We start from the raw sequence: 25,170 nt of genomic DNA, 5'->3' as shown, positions 1-25,170 counted from the left end.
TCTCCTCTGCCTAACCCTTTTCACACTCTTTCTCGCTCTCGCTCTCGTTCTCACTCTCTCTGAAACTCTCAAACAAACCCCAACCCCTACCTAACCTCCATCGACCTCTCCCCTATCTCTCTCTATCCCCACACCTCCCCCCTAACTCCACCCCCCCTGACCCCACCCAAACCTCGGTCACTCTACCCTCTCTCTTCCTCTCTCACTAACCCCGCCCCCTAACTCCGCCCCATAACCCCTAACCCCACCCCCTAACCCCACCAAATCCTCCGCACTCTCCCTCTCCCTTCTGTCTCCATCCCCACGCTTCTCCTCCCCCAACCCCTAAACCCCGCCCCCTAACCCATAACCCCTCCCAAACCTCCGTCCCGCTCCCCCCCAGTGTGGGCACCCGGGAGGGCGTGACCCAGAAGAACCTGAGCGGCGTGCTGCCCCAGCGGGAGCTCCGGTTGGACCCCAGCCTGCTCTACTCCCTCCCGCTGCTCGCCCTCAGCCCCAACCTGCTGCTGGTCTGGGTGTTCCTCAGCGTGGCCTACGTCCTGGCCCGCCTCCGCTGCACCTAAGCCCCGCCCACCCAGCGACGACGTAGCCATAGTAACCACGGCCCCTCCGCCGAGGGACCAACGAGGAAGAAAGAATGCTTAGGTTGTTGTTGTTGTTGTTTTTTGTTGCGTTGTTTTGGAGCCGCGGGTCGGAGGTGGATGTCGACGTAGCCATGGCAACCCCGGCTCACTCCTCCACTCAACTCCAAGAGAGAGTTGTGTGGAGGGTGATGGAGGCTAGGGTGGGGTTGGAGAGGTGAGGGGTAGGGATGAGAGAGAGAGGGTGACCAGTGGGGGTGTTCCTCAGTGCGGCCTACGTCCGCTCCCCCTAGAGGGTGGGCCGACGCTATATTGACCACGCGTTGCTACGATTTGTTTTTTGCTGTGTTTTGGATCCGAGTGGGTGGAGGTCGAGGCCTACTTCCTGGTCTGGCTCTGCTGCACCTAACATCCCACCCTAAAGTCGTGGCGGTCGGTCGCCATAACAACCACGGTCCTCCACCTAGAGACAAACGAAGAAGAAAGGACACAGCGTTGTTGTTTGTTTGTTGTTGTGTTTTCGAACTACGGGTTGGAGGTCGACATAGCCATAGCAACCACGGCTCACTCCTCCACCCAACTCAAAGAGGGACCAACGAGAGAGAGAGGGTGACAGAGGTTAGGGTGGGGTTAGAGAGAGAGAGAGGGTGACAGAGGTATGGGTGGGGTTAGAGAGAGGGTGACAGAGGTGAGGGGGGGGTTAGAGAGAGAGTGTGACAGAGGTTAGGGTGGGGTTAGAGAGAGGGGGTGACAGAGGTTAGGGTGGGGTTAGAGAGAGAGGGTGACAGAGGTTAGAGCGGGGTTAGAGAGAGGGTGACAGAGATTAGGGTGGGGTTAGGGGAAAGGGAAGGAGGTTAGGGTGGGGTTAGGGGTGGGGAGAGGGAAGGAGGTTAGGGTGGGGTTAGGGGTGGGGAGAGGGAAGGAGGTTAGGGTGGGGTTAGGGGTGGTTCAGACAGAGGGAGGAAGACGGAGAGAGCCCAACTCCTCCTGAGGAGCCAAGAGACCAACGCCCTGGCCCGCCTCCGCTGCACCTCACATCCCACCCACCTAACGACAGAGGGTTGGTTGCCATAGCAACCACGGCAGACCCCTCCACCTAACTCCGAACTCCTGAGAGACTGAGAGCCCAACGAAGCAGAATGTTTTGCGATGTTTTGGATCCAAAGGGAGGGGGAAGGTGTAGGGGAAGTGGGCGGGGCCTGTGTGTGGAGGTGGAGGATGGAGGAATTGAACTGGGGACTCCTCCTGGCGCACACACATTCACTCAATCGCATACGCACTCAAAGTCTTTCACTCACTCACTTACTCATACCCAAACGCACACACGCACACGTACAACACAAACACAAACATGCATACACACACTCGCTCACTTACATTAACTTGCAAGGATTCGTAGAATCGGTTGCATGTTCTGTCGCTCCCTCATGTTCACTCCCTGTATAACACTACTAATGTCAATATTGTGGAGGTACATTGTTTGAGATGTATTCGTACAAAACCGTGTCGAGTTATATTTGCCACCCTTTCGTTAACGTTTAATTAGTGTTTTAAGATTCCCGACAAAAGTAAGATATACAAACAGTGTCGGATTACTTTTCGCCATTTATTAATGTATAATTTGTGTTTCAAGATTTTGCACTGAAGATCGTCTCGATTGCACAGCTCGCCAGCTCACTATTGCTAACGCACGGGCACTCGTACATACATGCTAGGCTACCAACTCAAGCTCCAGTCGAGCTGATGTTTTCTTTCTCCTGTTTTTTTTTTTCGTCTACTATTTCGAGTACATATTTTTATATTTCAGCAGTTGTACTTTGCAGCTTATTGAAGCGTCAGTGATGAATGTATTGTTATGTAGCTTGATATATTGATGACAAGGTATGAATACTCCCTCTTCTGGAAATGGATCGTATTCCGTCTAGCGGTTACCAAATATTTGTCTCTTTTTCTACTCTAAAAATTGGGATTTTCATGCAAGGTTTCAGTGGAGAAGTTTTGCAGCCACTCATAAAGTTGAGCTTTAAAGTGAGTCTGAATGAATTGCGACTTTAATGTAGGATAAGATTTAAGTAGGATATTAACGTGAAAAGTCATTATTCATCTGAATCGTTTATGCACACAGAGCGTTTATAGAAGAGTTTTATTTTCCTGCACTATGCAGTTAGCATTGTTGTCAGTTTTATGGATTTATAAGATGTAAGCTTTATAGACTGAGAAATAATAAGTAATAGAGTGAGTTTATTTTACTGAAAGACAACGAATGTCTCTTCCTTTTTTTTTATATTTGTAATGATATATATTCTAATCAATAATATGCATTTAAGGTACAGGGAAAGTATTCTACGTGCCAATCTGTTTGGTCACGCCTTTAAAGACGGAGAGATGTTTTTTTTAAAAACCTTGTCTTATCCGAGAGATTAAGATCCGAGAACTAATCAATCAATAACCTTTAATTAGCCAGATGAAAATTCATTGAGAATAGCAGGAAAGCAGCACTATGATAAAATAAACACAATCAACACTGATGTAAAATTCTCATAAACCACAATCAGCATTAATTAATATACAATACAAGATTAGGGACAAGACTGTGAAAATAAGAAAATGAGTACTGTTAAAAATCGAATAAATGAACCGCGACGGATAAAAATAATAAACATGGCCGTTATCAAAAATATAACTTTGCAAACAATTGCATTGACCAAGAGAAATATCTTCTATGTCCTTCAACATTACTTTGAGTTCTACTAAGTACTTATCAATACTTATTTTGTTGGTTCTAAAAGTATGTTATTGTGTAATTCTTCCTTGGGTTATCACCTAATAAGATTGATTTTATAGAATTGTATGGTTGGTTGATTAGGTTAGGTCGGATTATTAGCGATGTGATAGATTTCCACAGAAAGATATAGAAAGATAGACGAGGCCTGCAAAATTGAATTGTTGTGTATGTGTGTGTTCGCGTGTATGTATATGTGCCCATGTGCTTGTGTGTGTGTGTGTGTGTGTGTGTGCGCGCCCATGTGTGTGTCTGTGTGAGCGTGTGTGTGAGCATGCACGGTTTTATTTATTCAGAGCTGATCATGTTGTCTTCCAAACAGGCTATTTCGCTTTTGTCCAAGTTTTAAATCTGCACTTTCGGTATCGGAAACGTCTCCTCTGGGATGAAGACGTACTTCAGTTAAAGGTTCCATCAGTGATGTTGGGTGACGTCACTGCTGTTGGTATTTGAAGCGAGATCCAAAAAAAACAGAGCCAGCTCACCCATCCCTTCCGTGTTTCGTGCATCCAGTAAAAACTATCATGAACGAGGCGCAAAACACCCACCCCCTATCGGTGATTGTTTGGAATACTATTTATTTTGGTTTTGAGTGGTTGGTAGTACTAGTAGTACTACTGGTAGTAGTAGTTTTTTGTGTACGATCTCGGAGCATAGGCTTCCTACAGAGTTTTTTGACGGCCTGCTTATGGGACGGCAGCTAGCGGATCGTGACGAAAGATCATATGAATGTTATCATTTATGTTTCGGCCTAGAATCGCTGATACAACCTTTAAAGTTCCAATATCACACCACCAGATGTGAGTGTGATTTGCCGTTAAAAGCTGTTTTCACAAGTGGCCATGTCCACCTTGATGCATGACGGATAGATGAGCAACGATTGGTACGGTCCACTGGGTAGGCTGGTAGACTGATATATCCAGCACACATCTAGGCGGACACGCCCACTTGTGATGTCAGAAGAGGCAGATTTCCAAAACGGGTTGTAACGATGAATCACACTCACACCTGGTGGTGTAATATGGGACCTTTAACCTCAGTGATATCAAAGTGTTTCTAAATGCAGTATTTCCCCGAGATCTTGCACCACTCTCAGCACATTGTGTTCACTTTGGACGTGTGTCTGTCTTCCTTCAGTACGGCCGCAGAATAGTGGTATTATTTAGCATAAAAGCGATCAGGCGGTTGCTTCCCGAAGAGTTTGCGTCAACGAAAAAGTAAATGCTTTTAAGGACATTGCAAATTTTTTAAAAAATCCTAACGATTGTGTTTCGAAGCTTTGGAGTATTCTAGGTTTGGAACGTATCCAACTGCCCCTCCTTTCAGGTCTTCCCTCAAAGCCGCGCCTCCTCCTCAAAAACCACGCCTCCTCCAAAGCCACGCCCCCAACACCCATAATGTCATATCTTGATGCGGGGATCCTTTAATGAGAAGGAGACAGATTTTTTCACTTAACAAATAATCACTTTAGATACAGACCTAATATCTGACCAAATATTTCCAGTAGATTGCAGTCTAGTATAGTGAGTTATTCCTATGCTATGCCGACACGTTACACATGACTTCAGGTTATGGTACCATGTCGACACGACGCAATGACCACGCAGACGCTTCGACGCAGTCGTGAACCTGTTTCGGTTCCGGGTCGGGTTTTAGTGAGCGGACCAATCACAGCCCGTCGCCTCGACGCAAGGTTACAACTTTTGGGAGCCGCACGTCCGGCCCTTGCAGTGGACTGAGGACGTAATGGATCCGTAAACCCCCTTGCGATGCATCGATGTGGAACCATAACTAGGCCTTAGCTCGCTATCTAGCAACAGCCTTGTGGACGTCTCTTAACTAATGAGAGCGCAGGAAGCCCTGTATGTTAGTTGACAGACAGGTCGGCCCTCCAATCATTTTATTTGGGCGCAATTCAATAATGGATGGGCTTATTTGACAGTTAAAGATGCAATGTTTTTCCTTTTTACCGATCTTTTGATTTATTGATTGCCGTCAGGATGTAAAGAGAATCTCAACAAATATCATGAAAAAAAAAATGGCCTTATCTCGCTTTAATATTGCATATGTATCATTACTGTCACGTTGCATTGCATAAATGGTATATTGTTAATCCAATAAGTTAAGTACTTCGGGATATTAAAAGTGTGTCATACTACCATTGGATGGAAAACTAAATAAAGCATTGATTTGTAGTTTTGATAGTCTTTGGTTATTTTGAAAGAAATATTTCTCTCTCTCTGTCTGTGTCTCTGTCTCTGTATCTATCTGTGTCTCTGTCTCTCACTCTTTCTGTCGCTGTCTCGCTCTCTCTCTCTTTCCTCCGTCTTTCTCTCTCTAATAATATTATACTGTAATGCTTTGACATTACAACTATTACGTGTAATAACAAAAGAGAATGTCAGAACAATATACATTTAGAAACCTATAACAATATAACATAAAGATGTATACATAGAAATAATAGTAAATTTTTTTTAATTAAATGAATGTAAAGAAAAGCTACATAAAACACATTCCAGGTTATGAATAATCATCTCTCTCTCTCTCTCTCTCTCTCTCTCTCTCTCTCTCTCTCTCTCTCTCTCTCTCTCTCTCTCTCTCTCTCTCTCTCTCTCACCACCATGTATTTGCCCGTTTAACTTCAATTCATTCACATCAACCACCATTGTGTCTTTATCTTTCCATTGTCTCCCCCCCCCCCCCCCCCCTAGCGAGGGCTGTCGGCGGGAGAACACGATGAAGAACGTGGGCTGCAGGAAGTACGCCTTCAACTCCTTGCAGCTCAAGGCCTTCCCCCGCCAGTACCGCCCCCCTGACGGCACCTTCGGCAAGGTTGAGACCTGATTGGCCGCCGGAGGAGAGGGCCGGAGTTCGGACCGATCGGACGATTCCGAACTGTTTTTTTATTTTTCGTTCTTAACAGATTGTGTGTGTGTGTGTGTGTGTGTGTGTGTGTCTGCGTGTCTGTGTTAGATTGAGTGTGTGTGTCTGTCTGAGAGTGTGTGTGTCTGTTTGTCCGTCTGTTTGACTGAGTGTGTGTGTGTTAGAGTGAGTGTGTGCGTGTGTCTGTCTGAGAGTGTGTTTGCGTGTGTGTGTGTGTGTCTGTCTGAGAGTGTGTGTGTGTGTCTTAATCTGAGAGTGTGTGTGTGTGTGCATCTGAATGTGTGAGTGTGTGTGTGTCTGTATTAGGGTGTGTGTGTCTGTGTTAGAGTGCGAGTCTGTTAGTGTTTGTGTTAGTGTGAGTTTGTGTCTGTGTCAGAGTGTGTGTCCGTGTGTATGTGTGTGTGTGTGTGTGTGTGTGTGTGTTTTTTCTTCTGAACTTGGTGGCTTTGTGGGGGAGGGAGGGGGGGAAGGAGGGTAAGGGTTTTGCACAAATCATGTGGCCTTCTGAAATCTCTGTCAAAAAAAGATCGGACGACTTGCATTGCGTTGCTTTTGTGTACTCGTGCACTGAAGATATTGATTTGTATATTTTTTTTTACAGTTTACTCTTAAGAGGGGGAGGGGAAATTACAGACCTTGTGTAAATAACCGCTTCAGATGTCACAAGCATTTGTCGCAATTATGTCAAAATAACAGTCAGTTAATAACAGTAACAGTTAAAAAAAGGAGAAGTTTGACTCTGAAGAGGGATGAGAGGTTAAAGGTCACATATTACACCACCAGGTGTGAGTGTGATTAGCCGTTACAAGCCGTTTTGAAAACCAGGCTTGTAACGGCTCAAACCTGGTGGTGTAATATGGGACCTTTCAATTAACCACAACAGACTTAGTTTGAGACCGTCCAGACACTGTTTTATCTGTCCTGTTGATTGATTGATTGATTGACAGCTCTTCTTTGCTAAGTGTTGCCGAGATGTACCTCAAGAGACATGCTACTAGTGAACATATTTAGAATAATAAAGATTTCTTTGTCAAAAAGTTTTTTGGACGCTTTTGGCTTCTCCATATCAACCTGTTTTTGATTGATTCTGCAGGATGAAATTAAGCCTTTGACTGAAAAAGGCAAATCACCCTATGATATGGACATCGGAAAGTTTGTATTTTGTTTGTTTTCAATGTATGTACTTATATCAGAATTCCAAGTTTACCTATCCATTTTTTTAGGCGGTTTCGATTTTTTTCTTTAGTTATTCTCTGGTCTTGTGCAAATAATATTACCTGTCAATTTCTGATATTAAAATAAAAACGAATTCAATCATGATTGTATGGCCTTACTCGATGCAAGTAAGAGACGATGCGATTTATCAACACTAGAGGGCGCCTTTTCTCCAATAACAGCGTAACTATCATAGGGCCAGGCAATGAGGGTATGAGACGTTTGAAAGGTCATTTGTGTTTGATTAACCGTTATAAATCGCAAAGACTCCAGTCTTTCTACAGTTGCCTTCTATAACTTTTAAAGTTCAAGTAGTATTTGTCCTATACAAAGTCATTCATATGATACAATAATGCTTTCTTTGACTGTCGACTGTGCTAAGATAGTCCTTTATAAATACACGGTAATTAACAATGATAATTATTAGTGATCCGTGGGGGATGATTATGTTTCTATAATCCTTTTGACTACCATAGTACTTTGGTCTAGGCCCTCAGACACAGAGAGAGAGAGACACAGAGAGAGAGAGAGACAGGGAGAGAGACAGACACATAGGCTCCGGTAGGAGTTGAAAAGGCCCGCGATTCCGTGAATTCCGGATAATTGAATAAACCGCCAGGGAAATTGTGAATTATTCTGTGAGGTCTTGCTCCATTCTAGGAAATTAGGACTATTGCGTGTTTCCCCATGTGAGTGCTGTGTGTTCTTTGTGGGAAATATTGTTCATGTGTTAAAGTTAACATTTCCATCCTTCCTGACGAGGTTAAAGGACTCTCTGTCTCTGTCTTTTCTCTCTCTCTCTGTCTCTGTCTCTCCCTCTTTGTCTTTGTCTTTCTCTGTCTGCCTTTCTCTCCGTCTCTCTCTCTCTCCATCTCTGTGTCTCTCTGACTCTGTCCCATTCTCTCTCTCTCTCTCTCTCTCTCTCTCTCTCTCAACCATTGGTAGCAAACAGCCAACAAACAAAAGCTTGCTCAGAGACTGAGGTCGATCAAGGATAACCGAAAGAATTTCCTTACTTACGTACGACTTTCCTTCATGAAAGGTACCGACTATATCGAGATGTCCGCAGAGCATAAGTGAAATAATCGCCAGCGATCAAAAGATTGTCGCGGTACATGAAAGTCTTGATTCGATATCCTTAGATTCAGACCCAGATTCTAGTGACTCAGGAGAAGCCATTGAATAGAAGAAACAAATGCATTTTTCACAGACCTAATCTGTGATCTAAACATCTAAACATTTACATTTACATTTACATTTAGCGCTCTCATCCAGAGCGATTTACAATGAGTCCATTCGTCAGAGAAACAACAATATATCTTTGGCGGTAGAGTAAGGATGTTCATAAAACCACAATCACTATGTTAACCCATTCCCCGTATACAACAGAGATAGCTAGGATAAGATGCATACATGCAAGTGCATACATACCCCAATGCAGCCCAATTTGCAAAAGACTGGACAGTGTGGACCACTGGATGTGTTTAACAGATCTGACTTTTTAATAGTAATGGATGGACAAGAGGTAATGCTTCTTAATAGACCCATACCAATCCATTCTACAGGATGTTGTTGTTCTTTAATTTGAACTCAATCTGAACCCTTATTTAAAAGGTTACATATTACACGTGTGTGATTAGCCGTTACAAGACGTTTTGAAAATCTGCCTCTTGGATAGATGAGCAACGTTTGCTACGTTCCACTGGGTAGGTGGGTAGACTGATCTGTGCAGCACACATCTAGGTGGACACGCCCCCTGTGATGTCAGAAGAAGCAGGTTTTCAAAACGGCTTGTAACGGTTAATCATCCTCACAACTGGTTGCATAATATGTCACCTTTAAGCTCGCTGGTTTAAGCTAAACCTGAGTTAAGCGCAAACTTAAACAGAGACCTAAACCCTAGATTCGAGACCTCAAGATTTCACCAATAGGTTACGTGTGCAGGACACAGAGGCTAAGTTCAGACTTCAGTCATGGGTGCATTCTATGATGACAGAGGACTGGGATTCAGACAACAAAGGTGTAACAGTGTCAATGCTGCAAGCCGTGTGTCTGTCTGTCTGTCTGCTGTCTGTGTGTATGTGTGTGTGTGTGTGTGTGTGTGTTTGTGTGTGTCTGTCTGTGAGTGTCTGTCTTAGAGTGAGTGTGTGTGTGTGTGTGTCTCTTTGACTGAGAGTGTGTGTGTGTGTCTGTCAGAGTGTGTGAGCTTATGTATGCATGTATGTATGTGGTCTGTCTGTTGGTCTGAGTGTGTGTCTGTTTGACTGAGTGTTTGCATGCGCGTGTGCGTGACGGCTGCTTCAACCTGTTGCATACTGAACACCCAACTCCCAACAGGTGTGTAGCCTCACCCCGCCCCCAGAGTCCAGTCAGCCAATCACAAACAAGTTTTTCACTGGTGCAAGCTTATGGGGGCCTAGTCTGCCTGAACGGAAGTGGACAGCGCCTATTGCCTAGCGTCGGATTTCACCGCTACTCCTCCCCTTCCGGTTGCTGGCATTTCCCCCCGGCACTATTTTGCATGGACACCGCTGCTGCTTCCCGGGCTTAGCCCCGCCCTAGACGATTGTGATTGGTTTAAAGAAATAAAAACAGGCCCGCCCAGTTTCCCCACGGATAGACGGCTCGAGGAAGCGTGGTTCCAGACCACGCTTCTACTTGCTGTAGTTTGGTCTGGCTTTGCGAAACTAATGGTGGCCTGGTCCTACAACTCTCGTGCTTCATTTCATTCGCAGTCTGGACCTACTCAATTGACAAACGTTAACCTACTTGAAGGCGGGTTTCTGTTGAAGTTTAAAACTATTTGATCCCAGTGCCACTCTGGATCTGCCATAATCAATCGCTATCGTTTGGTCGGGAATCACGTGGCACGCAGGCTGTACACAAACCAAACACCGTGTGTGAAGATGTCCATCAACGAGTGCTGACTTTAACGTCATTGTTATCAGAATCTCCCTCTGTTCGATGATTGGACGCAAAAAATGTGGACGGAGAAAACCCACCAACATACCGCAGACCCAGATGTAGTACTGAAGGGAAATTTAAATTGGGCGGAAGTGCTTAGCCTGGCAGAGCCAGGCTAAGCACTAAGCTTATGGCGCGTTCCATGCAACCCGTAACCCGTGTTTTCACAACCTTATACCCGTGAAAGTGCCCGCGAACGGCAGTCAAACCCGCACTTCATTACTCCTGAACTCGTACCAGATCGATTACTTCCACTTCCAGCTTGTAACTTACGGGCCAAAAGTGTCCCTGGAACGCAGCATTATTACGTATTCCTTTGCCTGTGTCTTGCTGCTTGCGGCAAAGAGTCACATGGCGGACCTTACGGCTGAACACCAAATTGACCGTAACCGTCGCCTGAATGGGCTCCTTTGACGGCACTGGGGACCTATAAAAGCCTGCCTATCTCTTGGCAACTAGACGCGAGCATGCTGCAGAGCGGCAGCGGCGACCGAGCACAAAGGTAATCAATCCGTCCATCACTGTCACCGTCACCATCAACATCCCCATCTCCATCACCATGGCAACGGACGCGTCAGCCGGGCAGATCGTCGCCGTGTTTACCGCGTTCGTATGCGTGGCTCTCCTGCTCCTCGTCGCAAGCCGCCGCCGGAGGCGACCATCGCGAGAGGAGGATGAGGAGGAAGGTGCGGGGCGCGGGGTGCTCGTGACCGGGTGTGACAGCGGCTTCGGGCACCACCTCGCGCTGCAGCTGGACGCGCGCGGCTTCGCGGTGTTCGCGGGGTGCCTGTTCCCAGAGGGGCGCGGGTCGCTCACGCTGGCGCAGGAGGGCTCGTGCCGGCTGAGGGTGCTGAAGCTGGACGTCACGAGCGATAAGGACGTGGAGGAGGCCAAGAGGGTCGTCCAGATCAACCTCCCCGAGAACGGTGGGAGATGATGAAAATAATAATAAACAATGATAATAATGCCTCTTTAATGTGACGCTCAAGGTATGTTTTATTATTGACAACATAAACAATGATGACACTGTCTTTTTAATGTGACGTTCAAAGTATAGATTTGATTATTGACAACAATAGGCGTTTTTCAGATCGTCTGCGGTTGCGCGCATGCATGCACGAGACTTGAGAACGTCCGCCGGAACTTGTCAGAAACACGTCAAGTTCCCACAACGTCAAGTTGGACACGGGTGCACTTCTCGTTGTTTGAACAATGGAAATCGCTGGAAATTATTGGGGAAAAAAATTGCAACATCTCTCTAATATTTTCTCTTTAATGTGACGCCCAAAATTTTGATCTTATTATTGACTATTTGACAATTGATGATAGATTGTTTCCTGAATTTACATTAGTTTGGGTCAGAAATACAAACTTTGTGTTTCTTTCTCTGAAAGGCCTGTGGGCATAGGAATCGTATTAAAGGTGTTTATGCTTGAAAATACTAATTTGACAAACTTTGCCAAATTAGTGCTTTGACTGAAACCCCAAAAAATATTAAATCAAATTGTTCTTATTTTTTTCTTACTTTTTGGTTGTTTCTCTCTCTGATAGGCCTGTGGGCGGTCGTAAACAACGCCGGGATCTCAGACTGGGCGGAAACGGAGTGGAGCACCATCAACCACTACACCAAGATGGTGGACGTCAACTTGTTCGGAGCCATCCGGACCACCATCGCCTTCCTGCCGCTGGTCCGCGCGGCCAAGGGTGGGTCGCTTATGCTAAGCTAGTTCGTAGCTCAAACTGCAATGTCAAAAAAAAAATTAAATCAGGGGGAAAAATAACGTTTATTAAAGGTAACATATTACACCACCAGTTGTGAGTGTGATTAGCAGTTACAAGACTACTTTTTGAATATCGGCCTCTTTTGACATCGCAAGTGGGTGTGTCAGATGTCAGAAGAAGCAGATTTTCATAACGGCTTGTTACGGCTAATCACACTCACACCAGGTGGTATACTATGTCACCTTTCAAAGCCTTAAATCGATTTTAGGCAAGCTAGTTAGTTAAAGGTGTAATATGTAATCTGCTAGGGACCTCAAAAGAATAACGAAAGATGTGTTTTGATGACATTGTTGATTTTCGTAGGATCAGGGGAATTATTGTCTTTGTGTTTTTAATCGATCTGGCGTGACTCAGGCAGAAATCGTGATTACCGGCGAGTTAATGTATTGATGGAACGTTTAGTCACGTTGTTTGATTTTATTTGAATGAAACGTAAAGTAAAGTCTGCAAGTAAGATAAACAACCGTGCATTAGCATGGTGTCTAGCAAAATCACTTGCATCAAAAATCTAAATAGTGCATCGTAGTAAAGCTAGCTAGCTAGCTGGATTACTGGAAGCAATAGCCTAGCATCGCAAGATGGATTACAGACCGCAATTAGTCTGGAACCTCTGTTAGACTCCGATTTACAACGGGGCGTTGCCAACCAGCGCCGACCTAAAGACGCCTCTGGACGTGATTGGATAGGCCATCTAACAATCGTAGCAACGGACAATCACACCCTTCATGTTAGGGGTGTGCAATTAATTGAACTTGTATACTGATTAAAATGTTTGGGTCAAACGATCTCCAAACTAATATAATCTAGTTGATGATTGTTTTGGTATTATTATTATTCTTTTTAAATCTTTAAAAAAAAAACAGCTGGATACATATTTGTACATTTTTAATTTGAACATTTTCTATTTCAACATTTTGTGTATTTTTCAAGGGGAAATTCAAAGTTCTCAGTTAATCCTGATGTCTATACTGACCCAAATAATCGTGTTTATGATCCATAATTTTCAATGATCGAGCAGCCCTACTTCATGTATTGGTTCTTTGCTGCAGGTCGGATGGTCTTCATGTCCAGCATCTTCGCCTTCTTTCACTGCCTGAACATGGGGGCGTATAGCGTCTCTAAAAGGGGGCTGGAGGCCTTCGCTGACTGTCTGAGGGTGGAGATGGCCAGCTTTGGCGTCAAGGTACTTGTGGTATAGTGCAATTCCCATTCTGCCAACTTGGTGGCACTATGCCATAAGAGTTGGTCATCCAGTGCATGTACGTAGTAGAGGGAAAACTATTGGTGTGATCCAGATGCCTCAGACACCGGGGGCCTCTGTGAATTCTCTTTTTTGCAATAATCGAGATGACCTGGAAGTACTTGGAGGAAAGGTGGTTTGAATTCTAAAAATTAGGAAAGGAGCCTCGATGCAACCTAGGTTACTCCTGAGCAACCTTTACGAAAGGAAAGGAGATAGTGGTATCCCAAAATCCTTTACGGCAGCAATATTTAAAGCAACATGCCACCGACGAAGTTTACAGACTCTACGCAAAGACGTAGGCCTACTTTGTACTTTGTTTAAAGGGGACCTATTATTCTTTTTCGACTATTGTGACCTATGAACGTTGTTATAATGATTGATAGTCATGTTTAACCATACTAAAGTGTCAAATAATGACGTACATGCATTTCGACGTATTCCCTGCTGACAGTCTGAGGTGGCTGTGCAGAGCGCTAAACACTCGGAACAACGTTTGCGATTCACTTGTTCACATTTCCGGGAAATCATCTACGTAGAGGCACTCCTGCCACGCCCCCATATGCCTGGTCAAATCTGCCCGCGCGGTGGAGCTCGACTGCCCTTTGCAGGTCTTCCGGAAGGCAACCAATCACAACGGAGTGTGGTTGGCAGGAGGGGGGCGAGGGGGCGGAGAAGGACAAAAAACGAGCGTTGACAGAGAATGCTGAAAGCGCCCAGATGACAGGAAGAGTTTCCCGAAAATCTACATAGTTTTTTTGTGCTGTGATTCGTGTCAGGTGCCAGAAAAGTAGTATAATAGGGTCTCTTTAAGAATAACTTCATTTTTAGGGACGAGCAAATTATTTGGTTTAATTTTAGGCAAGGCAACTTTATTCATACAGCATTTTTCATACACGAAGCAGACTCAAAGTGCTTCATGTAGAAACATTGTCGTACAATAAAAATTAAATTAAAAGAAAATTCTTTGAAGAAAATTAAGGCAAAGTAAAAAAAATGCATCGCAGAAAGTGCAACGTGTTTACAATTTAGCAGAAGGCTAAAGCAAACATAAATTAATAGCTTATTTTTAGGGACACTTCGGACCACAAAGTATTTTGGTTTGGTTTTGGAGCGTTCATCATGGGAAACTACATGCATGAATTGACGGAGCATTTGTTCAGTGAGACAATGTTTGTACCTGATTATTATAGGGAAACGTTCACATCTTGTGAGTTGATGCCAAGGTAACAAAGGTGATGGGGAGTGACCAGAGATTTTAGGATTTGCCAGGCCCGAGAGATTGAGCCCCCCCCTCAGAGAACAAATAAACAGCTGCCCCCCCCCCCCAAACATTTTTTCAAAATCTTTGCATGATTTGAAAGAAATTTTAATTATTTGACAAATTTTGAAACATATTTTTGAAACATTTCAAAACACCTCAGTGTTTTTTTGAAGATCTCTTTTTTCCTTTACACATTTTAAATATATTTTTAAAACATCTTTGTGGATTTGTAAAGATTACAATTTATTTTAAAGGAAACAGTTTGAAAAACCTCGGTCTCAAGAAAATAATTAATTCCGAAAAAATGTCCCGCAGGTCAGCATCGTCCAGCCGGGCAACTTCGGCCGTGCAACCAACATTGTGAAAACCAGGAAGAGCTGGAATATCTGGGAGAACCTCACCCCAGAACAGAAGCTTGTCTTCAGCCGCGAGTACATGGAACTCGCTAATGCCTACTTCAACACCGTAACGGGGGCAGGGTTTACGGAGGTGATTGATTGATTGATTAAAAACTGTATTGCAACACAATCAACAGGAAATGTTCAAAAGGATAAAAAAAACTAAAAGTCCAAAGGCTTGTTTTGATTGAATTCCTTAAAGGTGACATAGCCGGTTGAGTGTGATTAGCCGTTACAGGCAATGATATCATACGTGGGCGTGTTCAGCTAGATGCTGGATCGATCACTTTACCAGACTACCCAGTGGACTGTAGCAAACGTTGCTCATCTATCCATCATACATCTAGTCGGACACGCCCACTTGTGATGTCAGAAGAGGCAGATTTTCAAAACGGCTTGTCACAATTAATCACACTCACACCTGGTGGGGAAATATGTCACCTTAAAAATGGGAAACTCTCGTCTCCACTCTGAGCCACCTAAGACTCTGTCTGTCTGTCTGTCTGTCTGTCTGTCTGTCTGTCTGTCTGTCTGTCTGTCTGTCTGTCTGTCTGTCTGTCTGTCTGTCTGTCTGTCTGTCTGTCTGTCTGTCTGTCTGTCTGTCTGTCTGTCTGTCTGTCTGTCTGTCTGTCTGTCTGTCTGTCTCTCTCTCTCTCTCTCTCTCTCTCTCTCTCTCTCTCTCTCTCTCTCTCTCTCTCTCTCTCTCTCTCTCTCTCTCTCTCTCTCTCTCTCTCTCTCTCTCTCTCTCTCTCTCTCTCTCTCTCTCTCTCTCTCTCCTCTCTCTCTCTCTCTCTCTCTCTCTCTCTCTCTCTCTCTCCTCTCTCTCTCTCTCTCTCTCTCTCTCTCTCTCTCTCTCTCTCTCTCTCTCTCTCTCTCTCTCTCTCTCTCTCTCTCTCTCTCTCTCAGGTCAGCATGGTGGTCGACGCCCTACTGCACGCGGTGTCCTCCCCACGGCCACAGTACCGTTATCTCCTGGCGTCCTGGCTGGACTCGCTGTTCTTCAGCTGGTATCCCCTGCTTCCCACCGCCGTGTCGGACGGCATCTTTGCGTTGAGTCCGATGTACGCACGCAGGAGGAAGATGCTGTACTCGAAGCAGTGAGGGTGGAGGGAGAGAGGGAGGGAGAGAGAGAGAGAGGGGGAGGGGGAGGGGGAGAGGGAGAATGTATGGATGGGCTTTGTTGTCGTTAATCCGTGTATGGTTCGTTCTTTGAATATTCCGATTTAAAACAAAATCAGAAAAACCAAATAACAGAGTCGTTCTTTGGTTTTTCTGATTTGGTTTTGAAACGGAAAAAGGGCAAAAGGATTAAACAAATAAACGGCATTTCATTTGTGTTTTGTTTGTTGGTTTTTTAAACCCGAAACAGAACAACAAAAATAGATACATTTGTACACCAGAAGGCAGAACGCAGCGAGCGAAGAAAAAAGAGCCTACAACCTAAACCAGCAATAGACTGTCCAATTATATTTAGCCTTAGTTATGGCCGCACTTGAACCATATGGGGATTTTATTCGTGAACTATTTGACAATGGAAAGACACATGACGAGATCAGTACCGCTCTAAAGCAATCTGGTGCACCAAAGTGCTCCGTTATGACGGTGAGGAGGTTCTGTGTGGAGCAACCTTCGAAGAAGAAACCTAGTTCCTTTCTTCTTCTATGTAGCCTATTGTACAATATGTAGGCTACTTGTCATTTAGATGTATTTTAATGTTTTATGACCAGCTAGGTTTCTTAGTAAACAGCCACCTGGAATATCATGGTGATCTTCTCCACGGTCATATCGTCCCCTCGCAGACTAAGTCGCCGGCTCCCATGCACGGAAAACAATAAAGCTGGCCATTGTAGACTGCGATTTTTTTAAAACCACGTGCCCTTTTCCTGGCATTGGGGTTTTATCTAAATATCACACAAACAAAACAAGCAACTGGATTATTCTGTATTCCCGTTTTGATTTAAAAAACAGAAAAATGCAGTTTATTTGTTTATTCCTTTTGCCCTTTTTCCGTTTCAAAACCAAATCAGAAAAACCAAAAAACGACTCTGTTATTTGTTTTTTCTGATTTTGTTTTAAATCGGAATATTCAAAGAACGAACCATACACGGATTGTCGTTGGACGCATACTGTGGTTTTGTGCGTTGTTTGGGGTGACAGTCGCTCAGGAGGTCGAGCGGGTTAGCTGGTAACCGGAAGGTTGCTAGTTCGATCCCTGGCTGCTCCTAAGCTGTGAGTGTCGAGGTGTCCCTGAGCAAGGCACCTCACCCTGACTGCTCTGGGCAGAGAGGTGTGGAGTCCTCTGTCTGGATAAGCTATAGAAAGGAATCATGACGGCAACACACCATGACTCCCGAGAAGCCTCGACATTCTATTCTTTCTATTCTATATTTTCAAATTATTTTTTTATGAGCCTTGATCACAGGTACTGTCCCTTACTTAAATATTACTCTAAGAATCTTTTTTTTTCTTAATTGTATTGCAGTATTTTAAAAGTTTTTGTCATGTAAAGTTAACGGTTAGGTACCTGGGTGGGGTTTGTCTGAATCGAGTCATTCGTTTTATGGACTTAAAGTCAAAGATTTGACGACAATAAGGACTGTTGAGGGCGATATGAATGTGGTAAGTTAAGTAGTTGAGTCAAGATGCCTCAGATCTAAAGAATGTTTTACAGGTTGTTTTTAATTCATTGAACACAGACTTTCTGGGCCTTTTGAAATGTGATTTCAATTATGTATTTAAAAAACACTACACAACGGACACATTAACACATAAAACACACAAAAACAGTGCAATATGTAGCACTCTTACACTTGCGAAGCAAATAATACAAAATCATTGATTTAAAGCTAGCTTAGAAAGAATAAACCATAAACAGTTGCATTAATATCTTTAAAAATACACAAAGATAATTATAGTGTTTAAAAAATATGTTTAAAATGTGAAAAAGAACAAAAAGGTCTTTCAAAGCACAAAGATTTTAAAAATGTTTTAGGGGGGTAGCTTAGAAAGAGTCAAATGGATAAAATCCTAGCTTTAGCAACAGGTCTGCTAGCCCAATGAAAGATTCTGCTCATGTGCAACGAGTGCATGTAGCAAGGCCAGTCGGACATGGGTGGATTACTGCACGGGCACACCGGGCACATGCCCAGGGGCCCAAGGGCCCAGGGCCCCACTGTTAGTAACTGAAGTAGACTGAGCCGCCCCACAAGTTACTTAGTTACTCATTTTGCACGGAACAGAGCCTGGAAAAAATGCATTTCATAGGTGAAATGCATTACTGTCAATTAATGTAAGGAACTGTTCGTATTGAGTTGCTTTAAGTCGTTTTTATTTGTGGTTGAAAGCGGTGCATTCGAAATTTGTTCAAATCGCCAAAAATTGCATCAATTATGTATTTTTTTTATCATGTTTTGGTTAAATAAAGATGCATTTATTTGTAATAATTATTGTGAGGTTGCCTTTCCTGTGCAATAAATCCTGCTGAGTTGCAGGTATAGGCCAATGACTTATTATCGCCAATAAGTGTGTGTGTATTCTGGGTGCGTGTGTTTATGTTGGAAGGGGGGGGGGGGGGGGGGGGGGGGGCGGGGGCCTGCGGAGTCCACGGGCCCAGGGGCCCGATATGTCATAATCCGTCTATGCAGTCGGATCATTGGATCCGATCGAAATGATGGGCGGGGTTTATTTCAGACCTACGAGAGCCTTTAATTGTTTTTTATTTTTATCGGAGCATTTCATTATTGTAAGGTGAAGCAAATTTTGGTGGATTTGGCCTCATATTTGTAGTGCAACCCAGAAAAATAGTGGAATGAAATTGTTCAGCACGGAACTGTTTTCAACCTGAACATCAGAATGGATCAATTTGTCAACAAAACCCCACTAACGACCAATTTTCCTCATGACATTTTGACCAATTTTATGGTTTCCCGAAGAGTGAACTGTGACAACCCCCCCTGCATCCCCTGTTGGTCCTAGCTGCCACTACAAGGGCGGGGCTAGGCCTCAGTATCCTAAAGACCTAATTAACCACACCTGAGTACTGGGGGAGGGGTTATATAGGCAGGTTTTCACCCTCCTTCATTGGGCAGTCTTTCGTTTGATGCAGGCACTTTATTGCTTCACTCATTCACATGGGCACTTTGCTCTACCTAATTCTTTCCCCCACATATCATATCCTAGTATTTAAACAAATTATCCCTAGACATTTGTTTTGCTTTGTTTTGTACCATTTCAAATAAATGACCTTTTTGATTTAAAATTTAATTCTGTTTGACTCCCTTTATTGTGTGAGGTGTATGAGTCCACCGTTACAAAACGCAGGCACCAAGAAAAAGTTTGAAGAAAAATACGATGAAAACACAACTGATAGAAGATGGAGGTGGGGGTGTTGATCTGAAAGAAAAACTTTAAGAGTGTTGGGCAAAATAGCCTGCTGAGTACATCACATGTACATTACAAATATAGCTAACTCCTACCCTAGCCTGATGAGCACATCACATGGCAGGAACACAATATACTCAACTCTTGCTCTAAACCAACGAACACATAACACAAACATGATAATATAGTCAGGTCAAGGCCGGAGCCGAAGGCCCCATTTCCCACTCAGGCAAATGGCAGACACTCAGACAATGCACCAGTCATCCTCAAGAACCTGAGAGCCACATTCATTTATCACACAAGAGATACTTCGAGGACACAGGAGACACAAAGGAGCTCTCCCCCGTTAGGAGGAACACAAGAGATACCCATGCATATACCAGGGCCTGGGAGCCAAGGTCAAGCAAAAACACACAGAACCACACACACCTCAAACGCACACACCTCATCGAGAGGAGGATACAGCATAAAACTGTATCACACAGGGACTCTTGATCTTCTTCTGAAGCAGACCTTCCACGAAGGCGAAGCTCTGGACGAACCATCAGCGCTGATTAGGGACTTAGACATATTCGATCTCTCACGCTTTATGACTCTGTATAACCGTTGCCACTTTACTTAATAAATCCAACAGACTTTATTACCTCTCCGTCTCATTTCATCTGGTCCAGTAACTAGACAGACCGTTTTTCCCCTCAAGAGCTACATTGTGTAATTTTTTTCCTTTGCTCTAATTATGTTACAGGGTAAACTGAGGAATAACACAGGGCCGAAAGATAGACAAACAAAACTTGTCTTTAAAGAACACCATGTTGAGAAAGAATTGAGTGTGAGATTGTGGACCAGAAAACAGAAGTGGCTGTTGTCCCTGTCACTTTCCAAACCGTCCATGACTGTTAGCGATACGTGGCTAAATGGATTAGCTTCACCAACTGCTCTGTCTTTAGGCTTGAGGCTAGCCAGAGAGTGTCATGTGTGAAAGAGAGAAAGAGAGAGAATAATATTTTATTTGTATATATATTTTATATTTAACGTTTATACTTATATTATATATTATACTATATACCTGACCTTTTTACCCTCTTTATTCTATTGTTCACCTGCTTTGGAAATGCAAATGTATATTTCTCAGAGAGAGAGTTCTGCAGTGTTCTAAAGTGTATAATTAGAGAGAGAGAGAGAGAGAGAGAGAGAAGAGAGTGAGATAGAGCGCCAAGGAGAGAGAGAGAGACGGAGAGAGAGAGAGAGAGAGAGAGAGAGGAGAGGGGAGAGAGAGAGAGAGGAGATAGATGGATGGGTGGAGGTGGGATCTGGCTGGAGGAGAGAGAGGGAGATGCGAGGAGAGGAGGGAGAGAGACGTGAGAGGAGAGACGAGAGGAGAGAGGAGAGGAATATGAGAGAGTGAGAGGATGAGACGGAGAGAGATGAGAGTGGGAGAGAGAGAGAGAGAGGAGAAATGGAGAGGAGAAGAGAGAGAGAGAGAGAGAGAGAGAGACTACATGCGTCCATCGACAGATGGTGGCTTTTTAATGTAGCCATGTGTTTTCCTGCCTTGAATTACAAAGGCGATTTCATTTGACGGTATATTTGCAAAACGCGATCTGATTGGACGATGTTACTGCCTGAAAAGTTGACCATTTCTCAACTTTTTGACCTAGGCCACGGAGTCAGACCCCATTCCTAGTTGGTCTGGCCATCTCCTTGTGATCGGATCCGCCAGAACAAATCAAACATTAACGAGCCGGTTCCTCTGGGTCCCAGGCTATAACCTCAAACTTTCGGGGAACTATGCCATTACGGGCCAAACCACAAAATGGTGGCATGCGAACAAATGCATGTTGTACTATCCAATGCTGTTTTGATTATTTTTTATTTTTTTGATTATTTTTTAATAGCATCTAAACAACAAGAACAACTTCAGAGGCTGCCACCACTTCAGCAGACTCAGCCCACCGATAAACAGATGAAAATTCTACACTGTATTAATTTCTAAACGCTTTTAGACACTTTGTTTGAAATGTCTACTGCTGCCTGAGAAGCTTTTTATTTTATTGATTTTTTTTAGCTTCTTTGCTTACTCTGGCATATTTACTTGTTGAGTGTAAACAAAAAAATAAAGATTGATTTTCATTGTCTTTTTTAATAAATAAATAAATAAAAAACTAAGATACATTTTGGCAGGAAAGTGGAAATCCGGTCGCAAATTCAGTCAGGGGGTATCAACCGCCAGGCGCGTACATCAGAACTGTGTTCCAATGTCTCGTCCGATCAGAGAAGTGTTATTGTGATGACAAGTGTCCCGAGAAGCAAGCGTTGTGTGTTCTGCTTGGCGTTAGCTTTCAAACGATCCCTGAGCTGCATTAAATTGATTAGCTGCACCAACTTTCATTGCTGCCGGCTCTCCCCCCACCCCACCACCAAACAAAAACCAAAGAACCAAGCAAAGTTATGGGTGAAACTATCAGGGTTTAAGGTAAAACCCTGTGTACACTTTATGCAGGCAGTGTGACTTTGTATTGGTTAAATGTACACAAACGTTTCAAAGTTTAAAGTCACCCAGACACTTTTTTGACTTTCATTCAAGAGTTTTCAGCTGTGCTAATGTGGTGAGACGCGGGGGCAGAGCCCTTTGTAATGATCAGGGCCGTCACAGCCAATGGCTTGCATCTCCATCTTATTTAATCTGAGGTAGCTTTTTGTGTCGGGAGGTGCCACAATTTGTCTCCTCGTTACTTCCTGCAACGCCCCTCCAGGCTACTTGCCACCGGCTTTTGCCTGTTGCTTGCTGGTGACTGCTGGTGCCCTGCCTTGGTTGGTAATGCGTGCGGGATTATTGATCGCGTAACAGTCTCGGCGTGGATTCCTACCGAACGTTAACATTCAGCGGTGCTCCGTGAGCTCGCTGGCTTAAGTAGGAAGTTGTCAACTTCCTGGTACTGCCGATTGTGTCGTTGCCGACTGCTGTTTTTGCCACCCTTTGCTTACCTGGGCTAGCCTGGAAGATAGCGGCGAAGACCCTAACGACCACTCCTTTTAAACTTATCCGGCTATCTGTTGTCTTGTCCTTGTGTTTTGCCACCTGTCCGTGTCACAATTAGGTAAGCCTCAGCCCTGATCACTTTGTCTACATGGTTCTTGCACCATTTTTAAAGTCAAATTTAAGACTTTTTAAGACCTCTTTAAGACCAACACATACATAAATTAAGACCCAAAAATTTTCTGAAAAATTATTTGATAGAAAAGGGAATTTATTGAGTCACTTATACACATCAACCGTAGCCGTAGTACTAGCAGTAGTAGTACTCTTGCAAAGTTATGATGATAAGTTAAGACGTTAAGACGATACGCGAACATATGAACCCACCCGTGTCACCCATAATCACCCATGTCCCGTCGATTAGCAACTGGACACGCTGGGGTTGATATGTTACCGGACTACTGTAACTACTACGGAGTGATAACAAAGACATGAATCAGGCAATAAATCCACCGTCCTTGACAGCGGTCAAGTTTGGTGTGCGGAGTGGACCAGATGCAAACTACTGCAGCTTTTTGCCACCCGTTGCTTACCTGCAAAGCTGCCTTAGCTGTCCTGGGCTAGCCTGGAAGATAGCGGCGATAACTTCGAATATGATTTTTGGGCAAAGGTCAAAGCCCTACAATTTAATTAATTTACTGTTTGGAATACTTACATTAAAATGATCCAGCATGAACTGTGATCCATAGTACCGCGATATGACATGGCTGTCGGTGTCGTCCGTGGGCCAGTACCTCACATGGATATCCATCCATTTGCTTTTAGTGGTTTTGTTCACTCTCATCGAACATGAGGAGGTACTGTTTATCGCTTATGCTGTGTGACAGCTCTCTTTTTATGAAAGATGCGATGCCGTATTTGGCAAGATAGGCAGTTTTGTTTTCACCACGTTCGAATTATATCTGCTCACCGTGTGGAGAACCCACAATACCTCCGCCTTCTGGGTTTCTGGTGGCGACACAAAGCCGGTTAATGCCGTCTGATGTGAAGTACTAGCCACAGATGCTGAACTTTTCAGTCCACTTCTTTCAAATAATACGGGCATCGGTGTAGTCCCGGCGTCCGCTAGCTGCCACGGAGTATCGGATATATTTCTGCGAGCTCATGTGACTGATGTCAACGTTAACGTAACGTAAAACTCCTGAAAATGCCGTAATTAAAAGAAGCACTATGTGATTTGTTGTGTGCGACAATTTCCCCTAGTCTTAAAAAACCCTATGCAAAATGTAATACCCAGAGCAAATTTACAGTAAATTTAAGACAATTTATGGCCTTAATTTCACACAAAAAAAGTAAGACTTTTTAAGGACCCGCGGGAACCATGGTCCATCCCCTACATACTGTGTGATTGAAATTGTCATGTTTGTTATATGTGGAACTTACATGTTTTAGCAAATAAAGACAACTTACTTTTGGAACCTCGTCACTGGTGCCGTCAGTCAACGAACGTGTGTGCTAGATTCTTGTTTTGATCATTGATTTATATTTCCCTGGGTGCAATTCCTAGGGTGGCGTTGTCGGCTAGCTCGTTTTCTCTAATGCCACACTAACATAATTGCACAAGGGTTCTTTAATCATCAATAAGCCTTTTAACGCGGTTAAACAATGTAGCATTAGGACACATGGTTGATGGTGGCTGGAAATGGGCCTCTGTACGCCTATGTAGATATTCTGTCCGTTTCCAGCTGTCCGTTTCTAGAATAGTCATTAACCACATCAATAATGTCTAGACTGTATTTCTGATTCATTTGATGCATTTCTTTTTCAAAGATAACGATATCTCTAAGTGACCCAAATGACGGATAGATGAGCAACGTTTGCTATGGTCCACTGGGTAGGCTGGTGGCTCATGCACTCTTCAGTTAACTCAATTTTATTTAGCATTTACTTAGGTTTAGACCTTGCTAACAAAACAGTTTACTAACTGTGTTTCCTCTCTTTACTGTAAAACCCGAAGTAAACAGATACACAAATCACAATTTTCAACAATATAACAATGAAATAGACATGAACTCGCCCAAACCAAATGTACAGGAAGCCACACGCATTCGCGCTGACGCGACGAACACACACGCATTCAGGCACGGACTTGGACATGAACGCGCGCCGCTGCCAGTCACCAATGGCCGCTACAGTTAGCCGTTAGCAACTAACAACGGCACACAAACACGTCCCGACACACACACACAAACTCTCTCTTTACCACCGATACACACTCTGGGACATTACTACACCATCACATTAACATACGAAACCGAAAGGCACCGATACCGACCTGAAATAGATAGTAAATGAAATCATGGGCACGTCACGTCTTTCTTCTCCAACAGCACGTAGAAAGAGGACAGTCGTAACGTGACCCGCTATGTCGCAAACTTCCTGTCGGCATCCGGGCACCCTGCCTCACACGGCCCCCTGCTGCTCGAAACGCTGAACTACACATGTGCTCTAAACACAATGAACCGGTTTTCCAACCACAATCAGTGGCGCCGGAATGATTTCATTGGTGGGGGGGCCAAATGCGCGTGCATGTGTCGAACAGCGCGCGTTGGCTCGCTAAAATGTCCAACCACATGAAATGTCCCCTGTTGTCAGCGAACATAGCCAACATGGTCTTATTATAGCCCGATCATTAACTAAA

The 25,170-nt window shown here is 44.0% G+C and overlaps 2 protein-coding genes and 1 long non-coding RNA gene across 7 annotated transcripts in view; 2 read left to right on the top strand and 1 right to left on the bottom strand.

The window, feature by feature from the left end:
* inpp4ab (inositol polyphosphate-4-phosphatase type I Ab) overlaps positions 1-7,758 on the top strand; it is a 57,874-nt gene extending 50,116 nt beyond the window's left edge. For 2 of the 5 annotated variants that reach the window (XM_056595174.1, XM_056595173.1), the window contains one exon: positions 6,078-7,758. In XM_056595174.1, the coding sequence (XP_056451149.1) occupies positions 6,078-6,210 (133 nt within the window). In that variant the 3' untranslated portion in view covers positions 6,211-7,758. Of the gene's footprint in view, positions 1-382; positions 1,190-6,077 lie in introns of those variants that run through there. The other 3 variants (XM_056595177.1, XM_056595175.1, XM_056595176.1) reach the window with 2 other exon arrangements.
* LOC130386330 (uncharacterized) lies at positions 699-24,873 on the bottom strand. Its single transcript, XR_008896109.1, has 3 exons — positions 24,805-24,873; positions 16,076-16,195; positions 699-1,044 (listed from the first exon to the last, which is right to left on the bottom strand). It is a non-coding gene; the product is annotated as an uncharacterized LOC130386330 (long non-coding RNA).
* Positions 10,075-16,245, top strand: zgc:113142 (uncharacterized protein LOC503524 homolog). Its single transcript, XM_056595181.1, has 5 exons — positions 10,075-11,354; positions 11,980-12,132; positions 13,260-13,393; positions 15,030-15,203; positions 16,019-16,245. The coding sequence occupies exons 1-5, from the start codon at positions 10,988-10,990 to the stop codon at positions 16,211-16,213; spliced, it is 1,023 nt and encodes a 340-aa protein (XP_056451156.1). The 5' UTR covers positions 10,075-10,987; the 3' UTR covers positions 16,214-16,245.
* Positions 24,874-25,170: the final 297 nt, after the last annotated feature.

Source organism: Gadus chalcogrammus, chromosome 7, assembly GCF_026213295.1.
Source record: "Gadus chalcogrammus isolate NIFS_2021 chromosome 7, NIFS_Gcha_1.0, whole genome shotgun sequence".
Classification (NCBI taxonomy): Eukaryota; Metazoa; Chordata; class Actinopteri; order Gadiformes; family Gadidae; genus Gadus; species Gadus chalcogrammus.
This window is presented reverse-complemented; position numbering and strand designations above follow the sequence as displayed.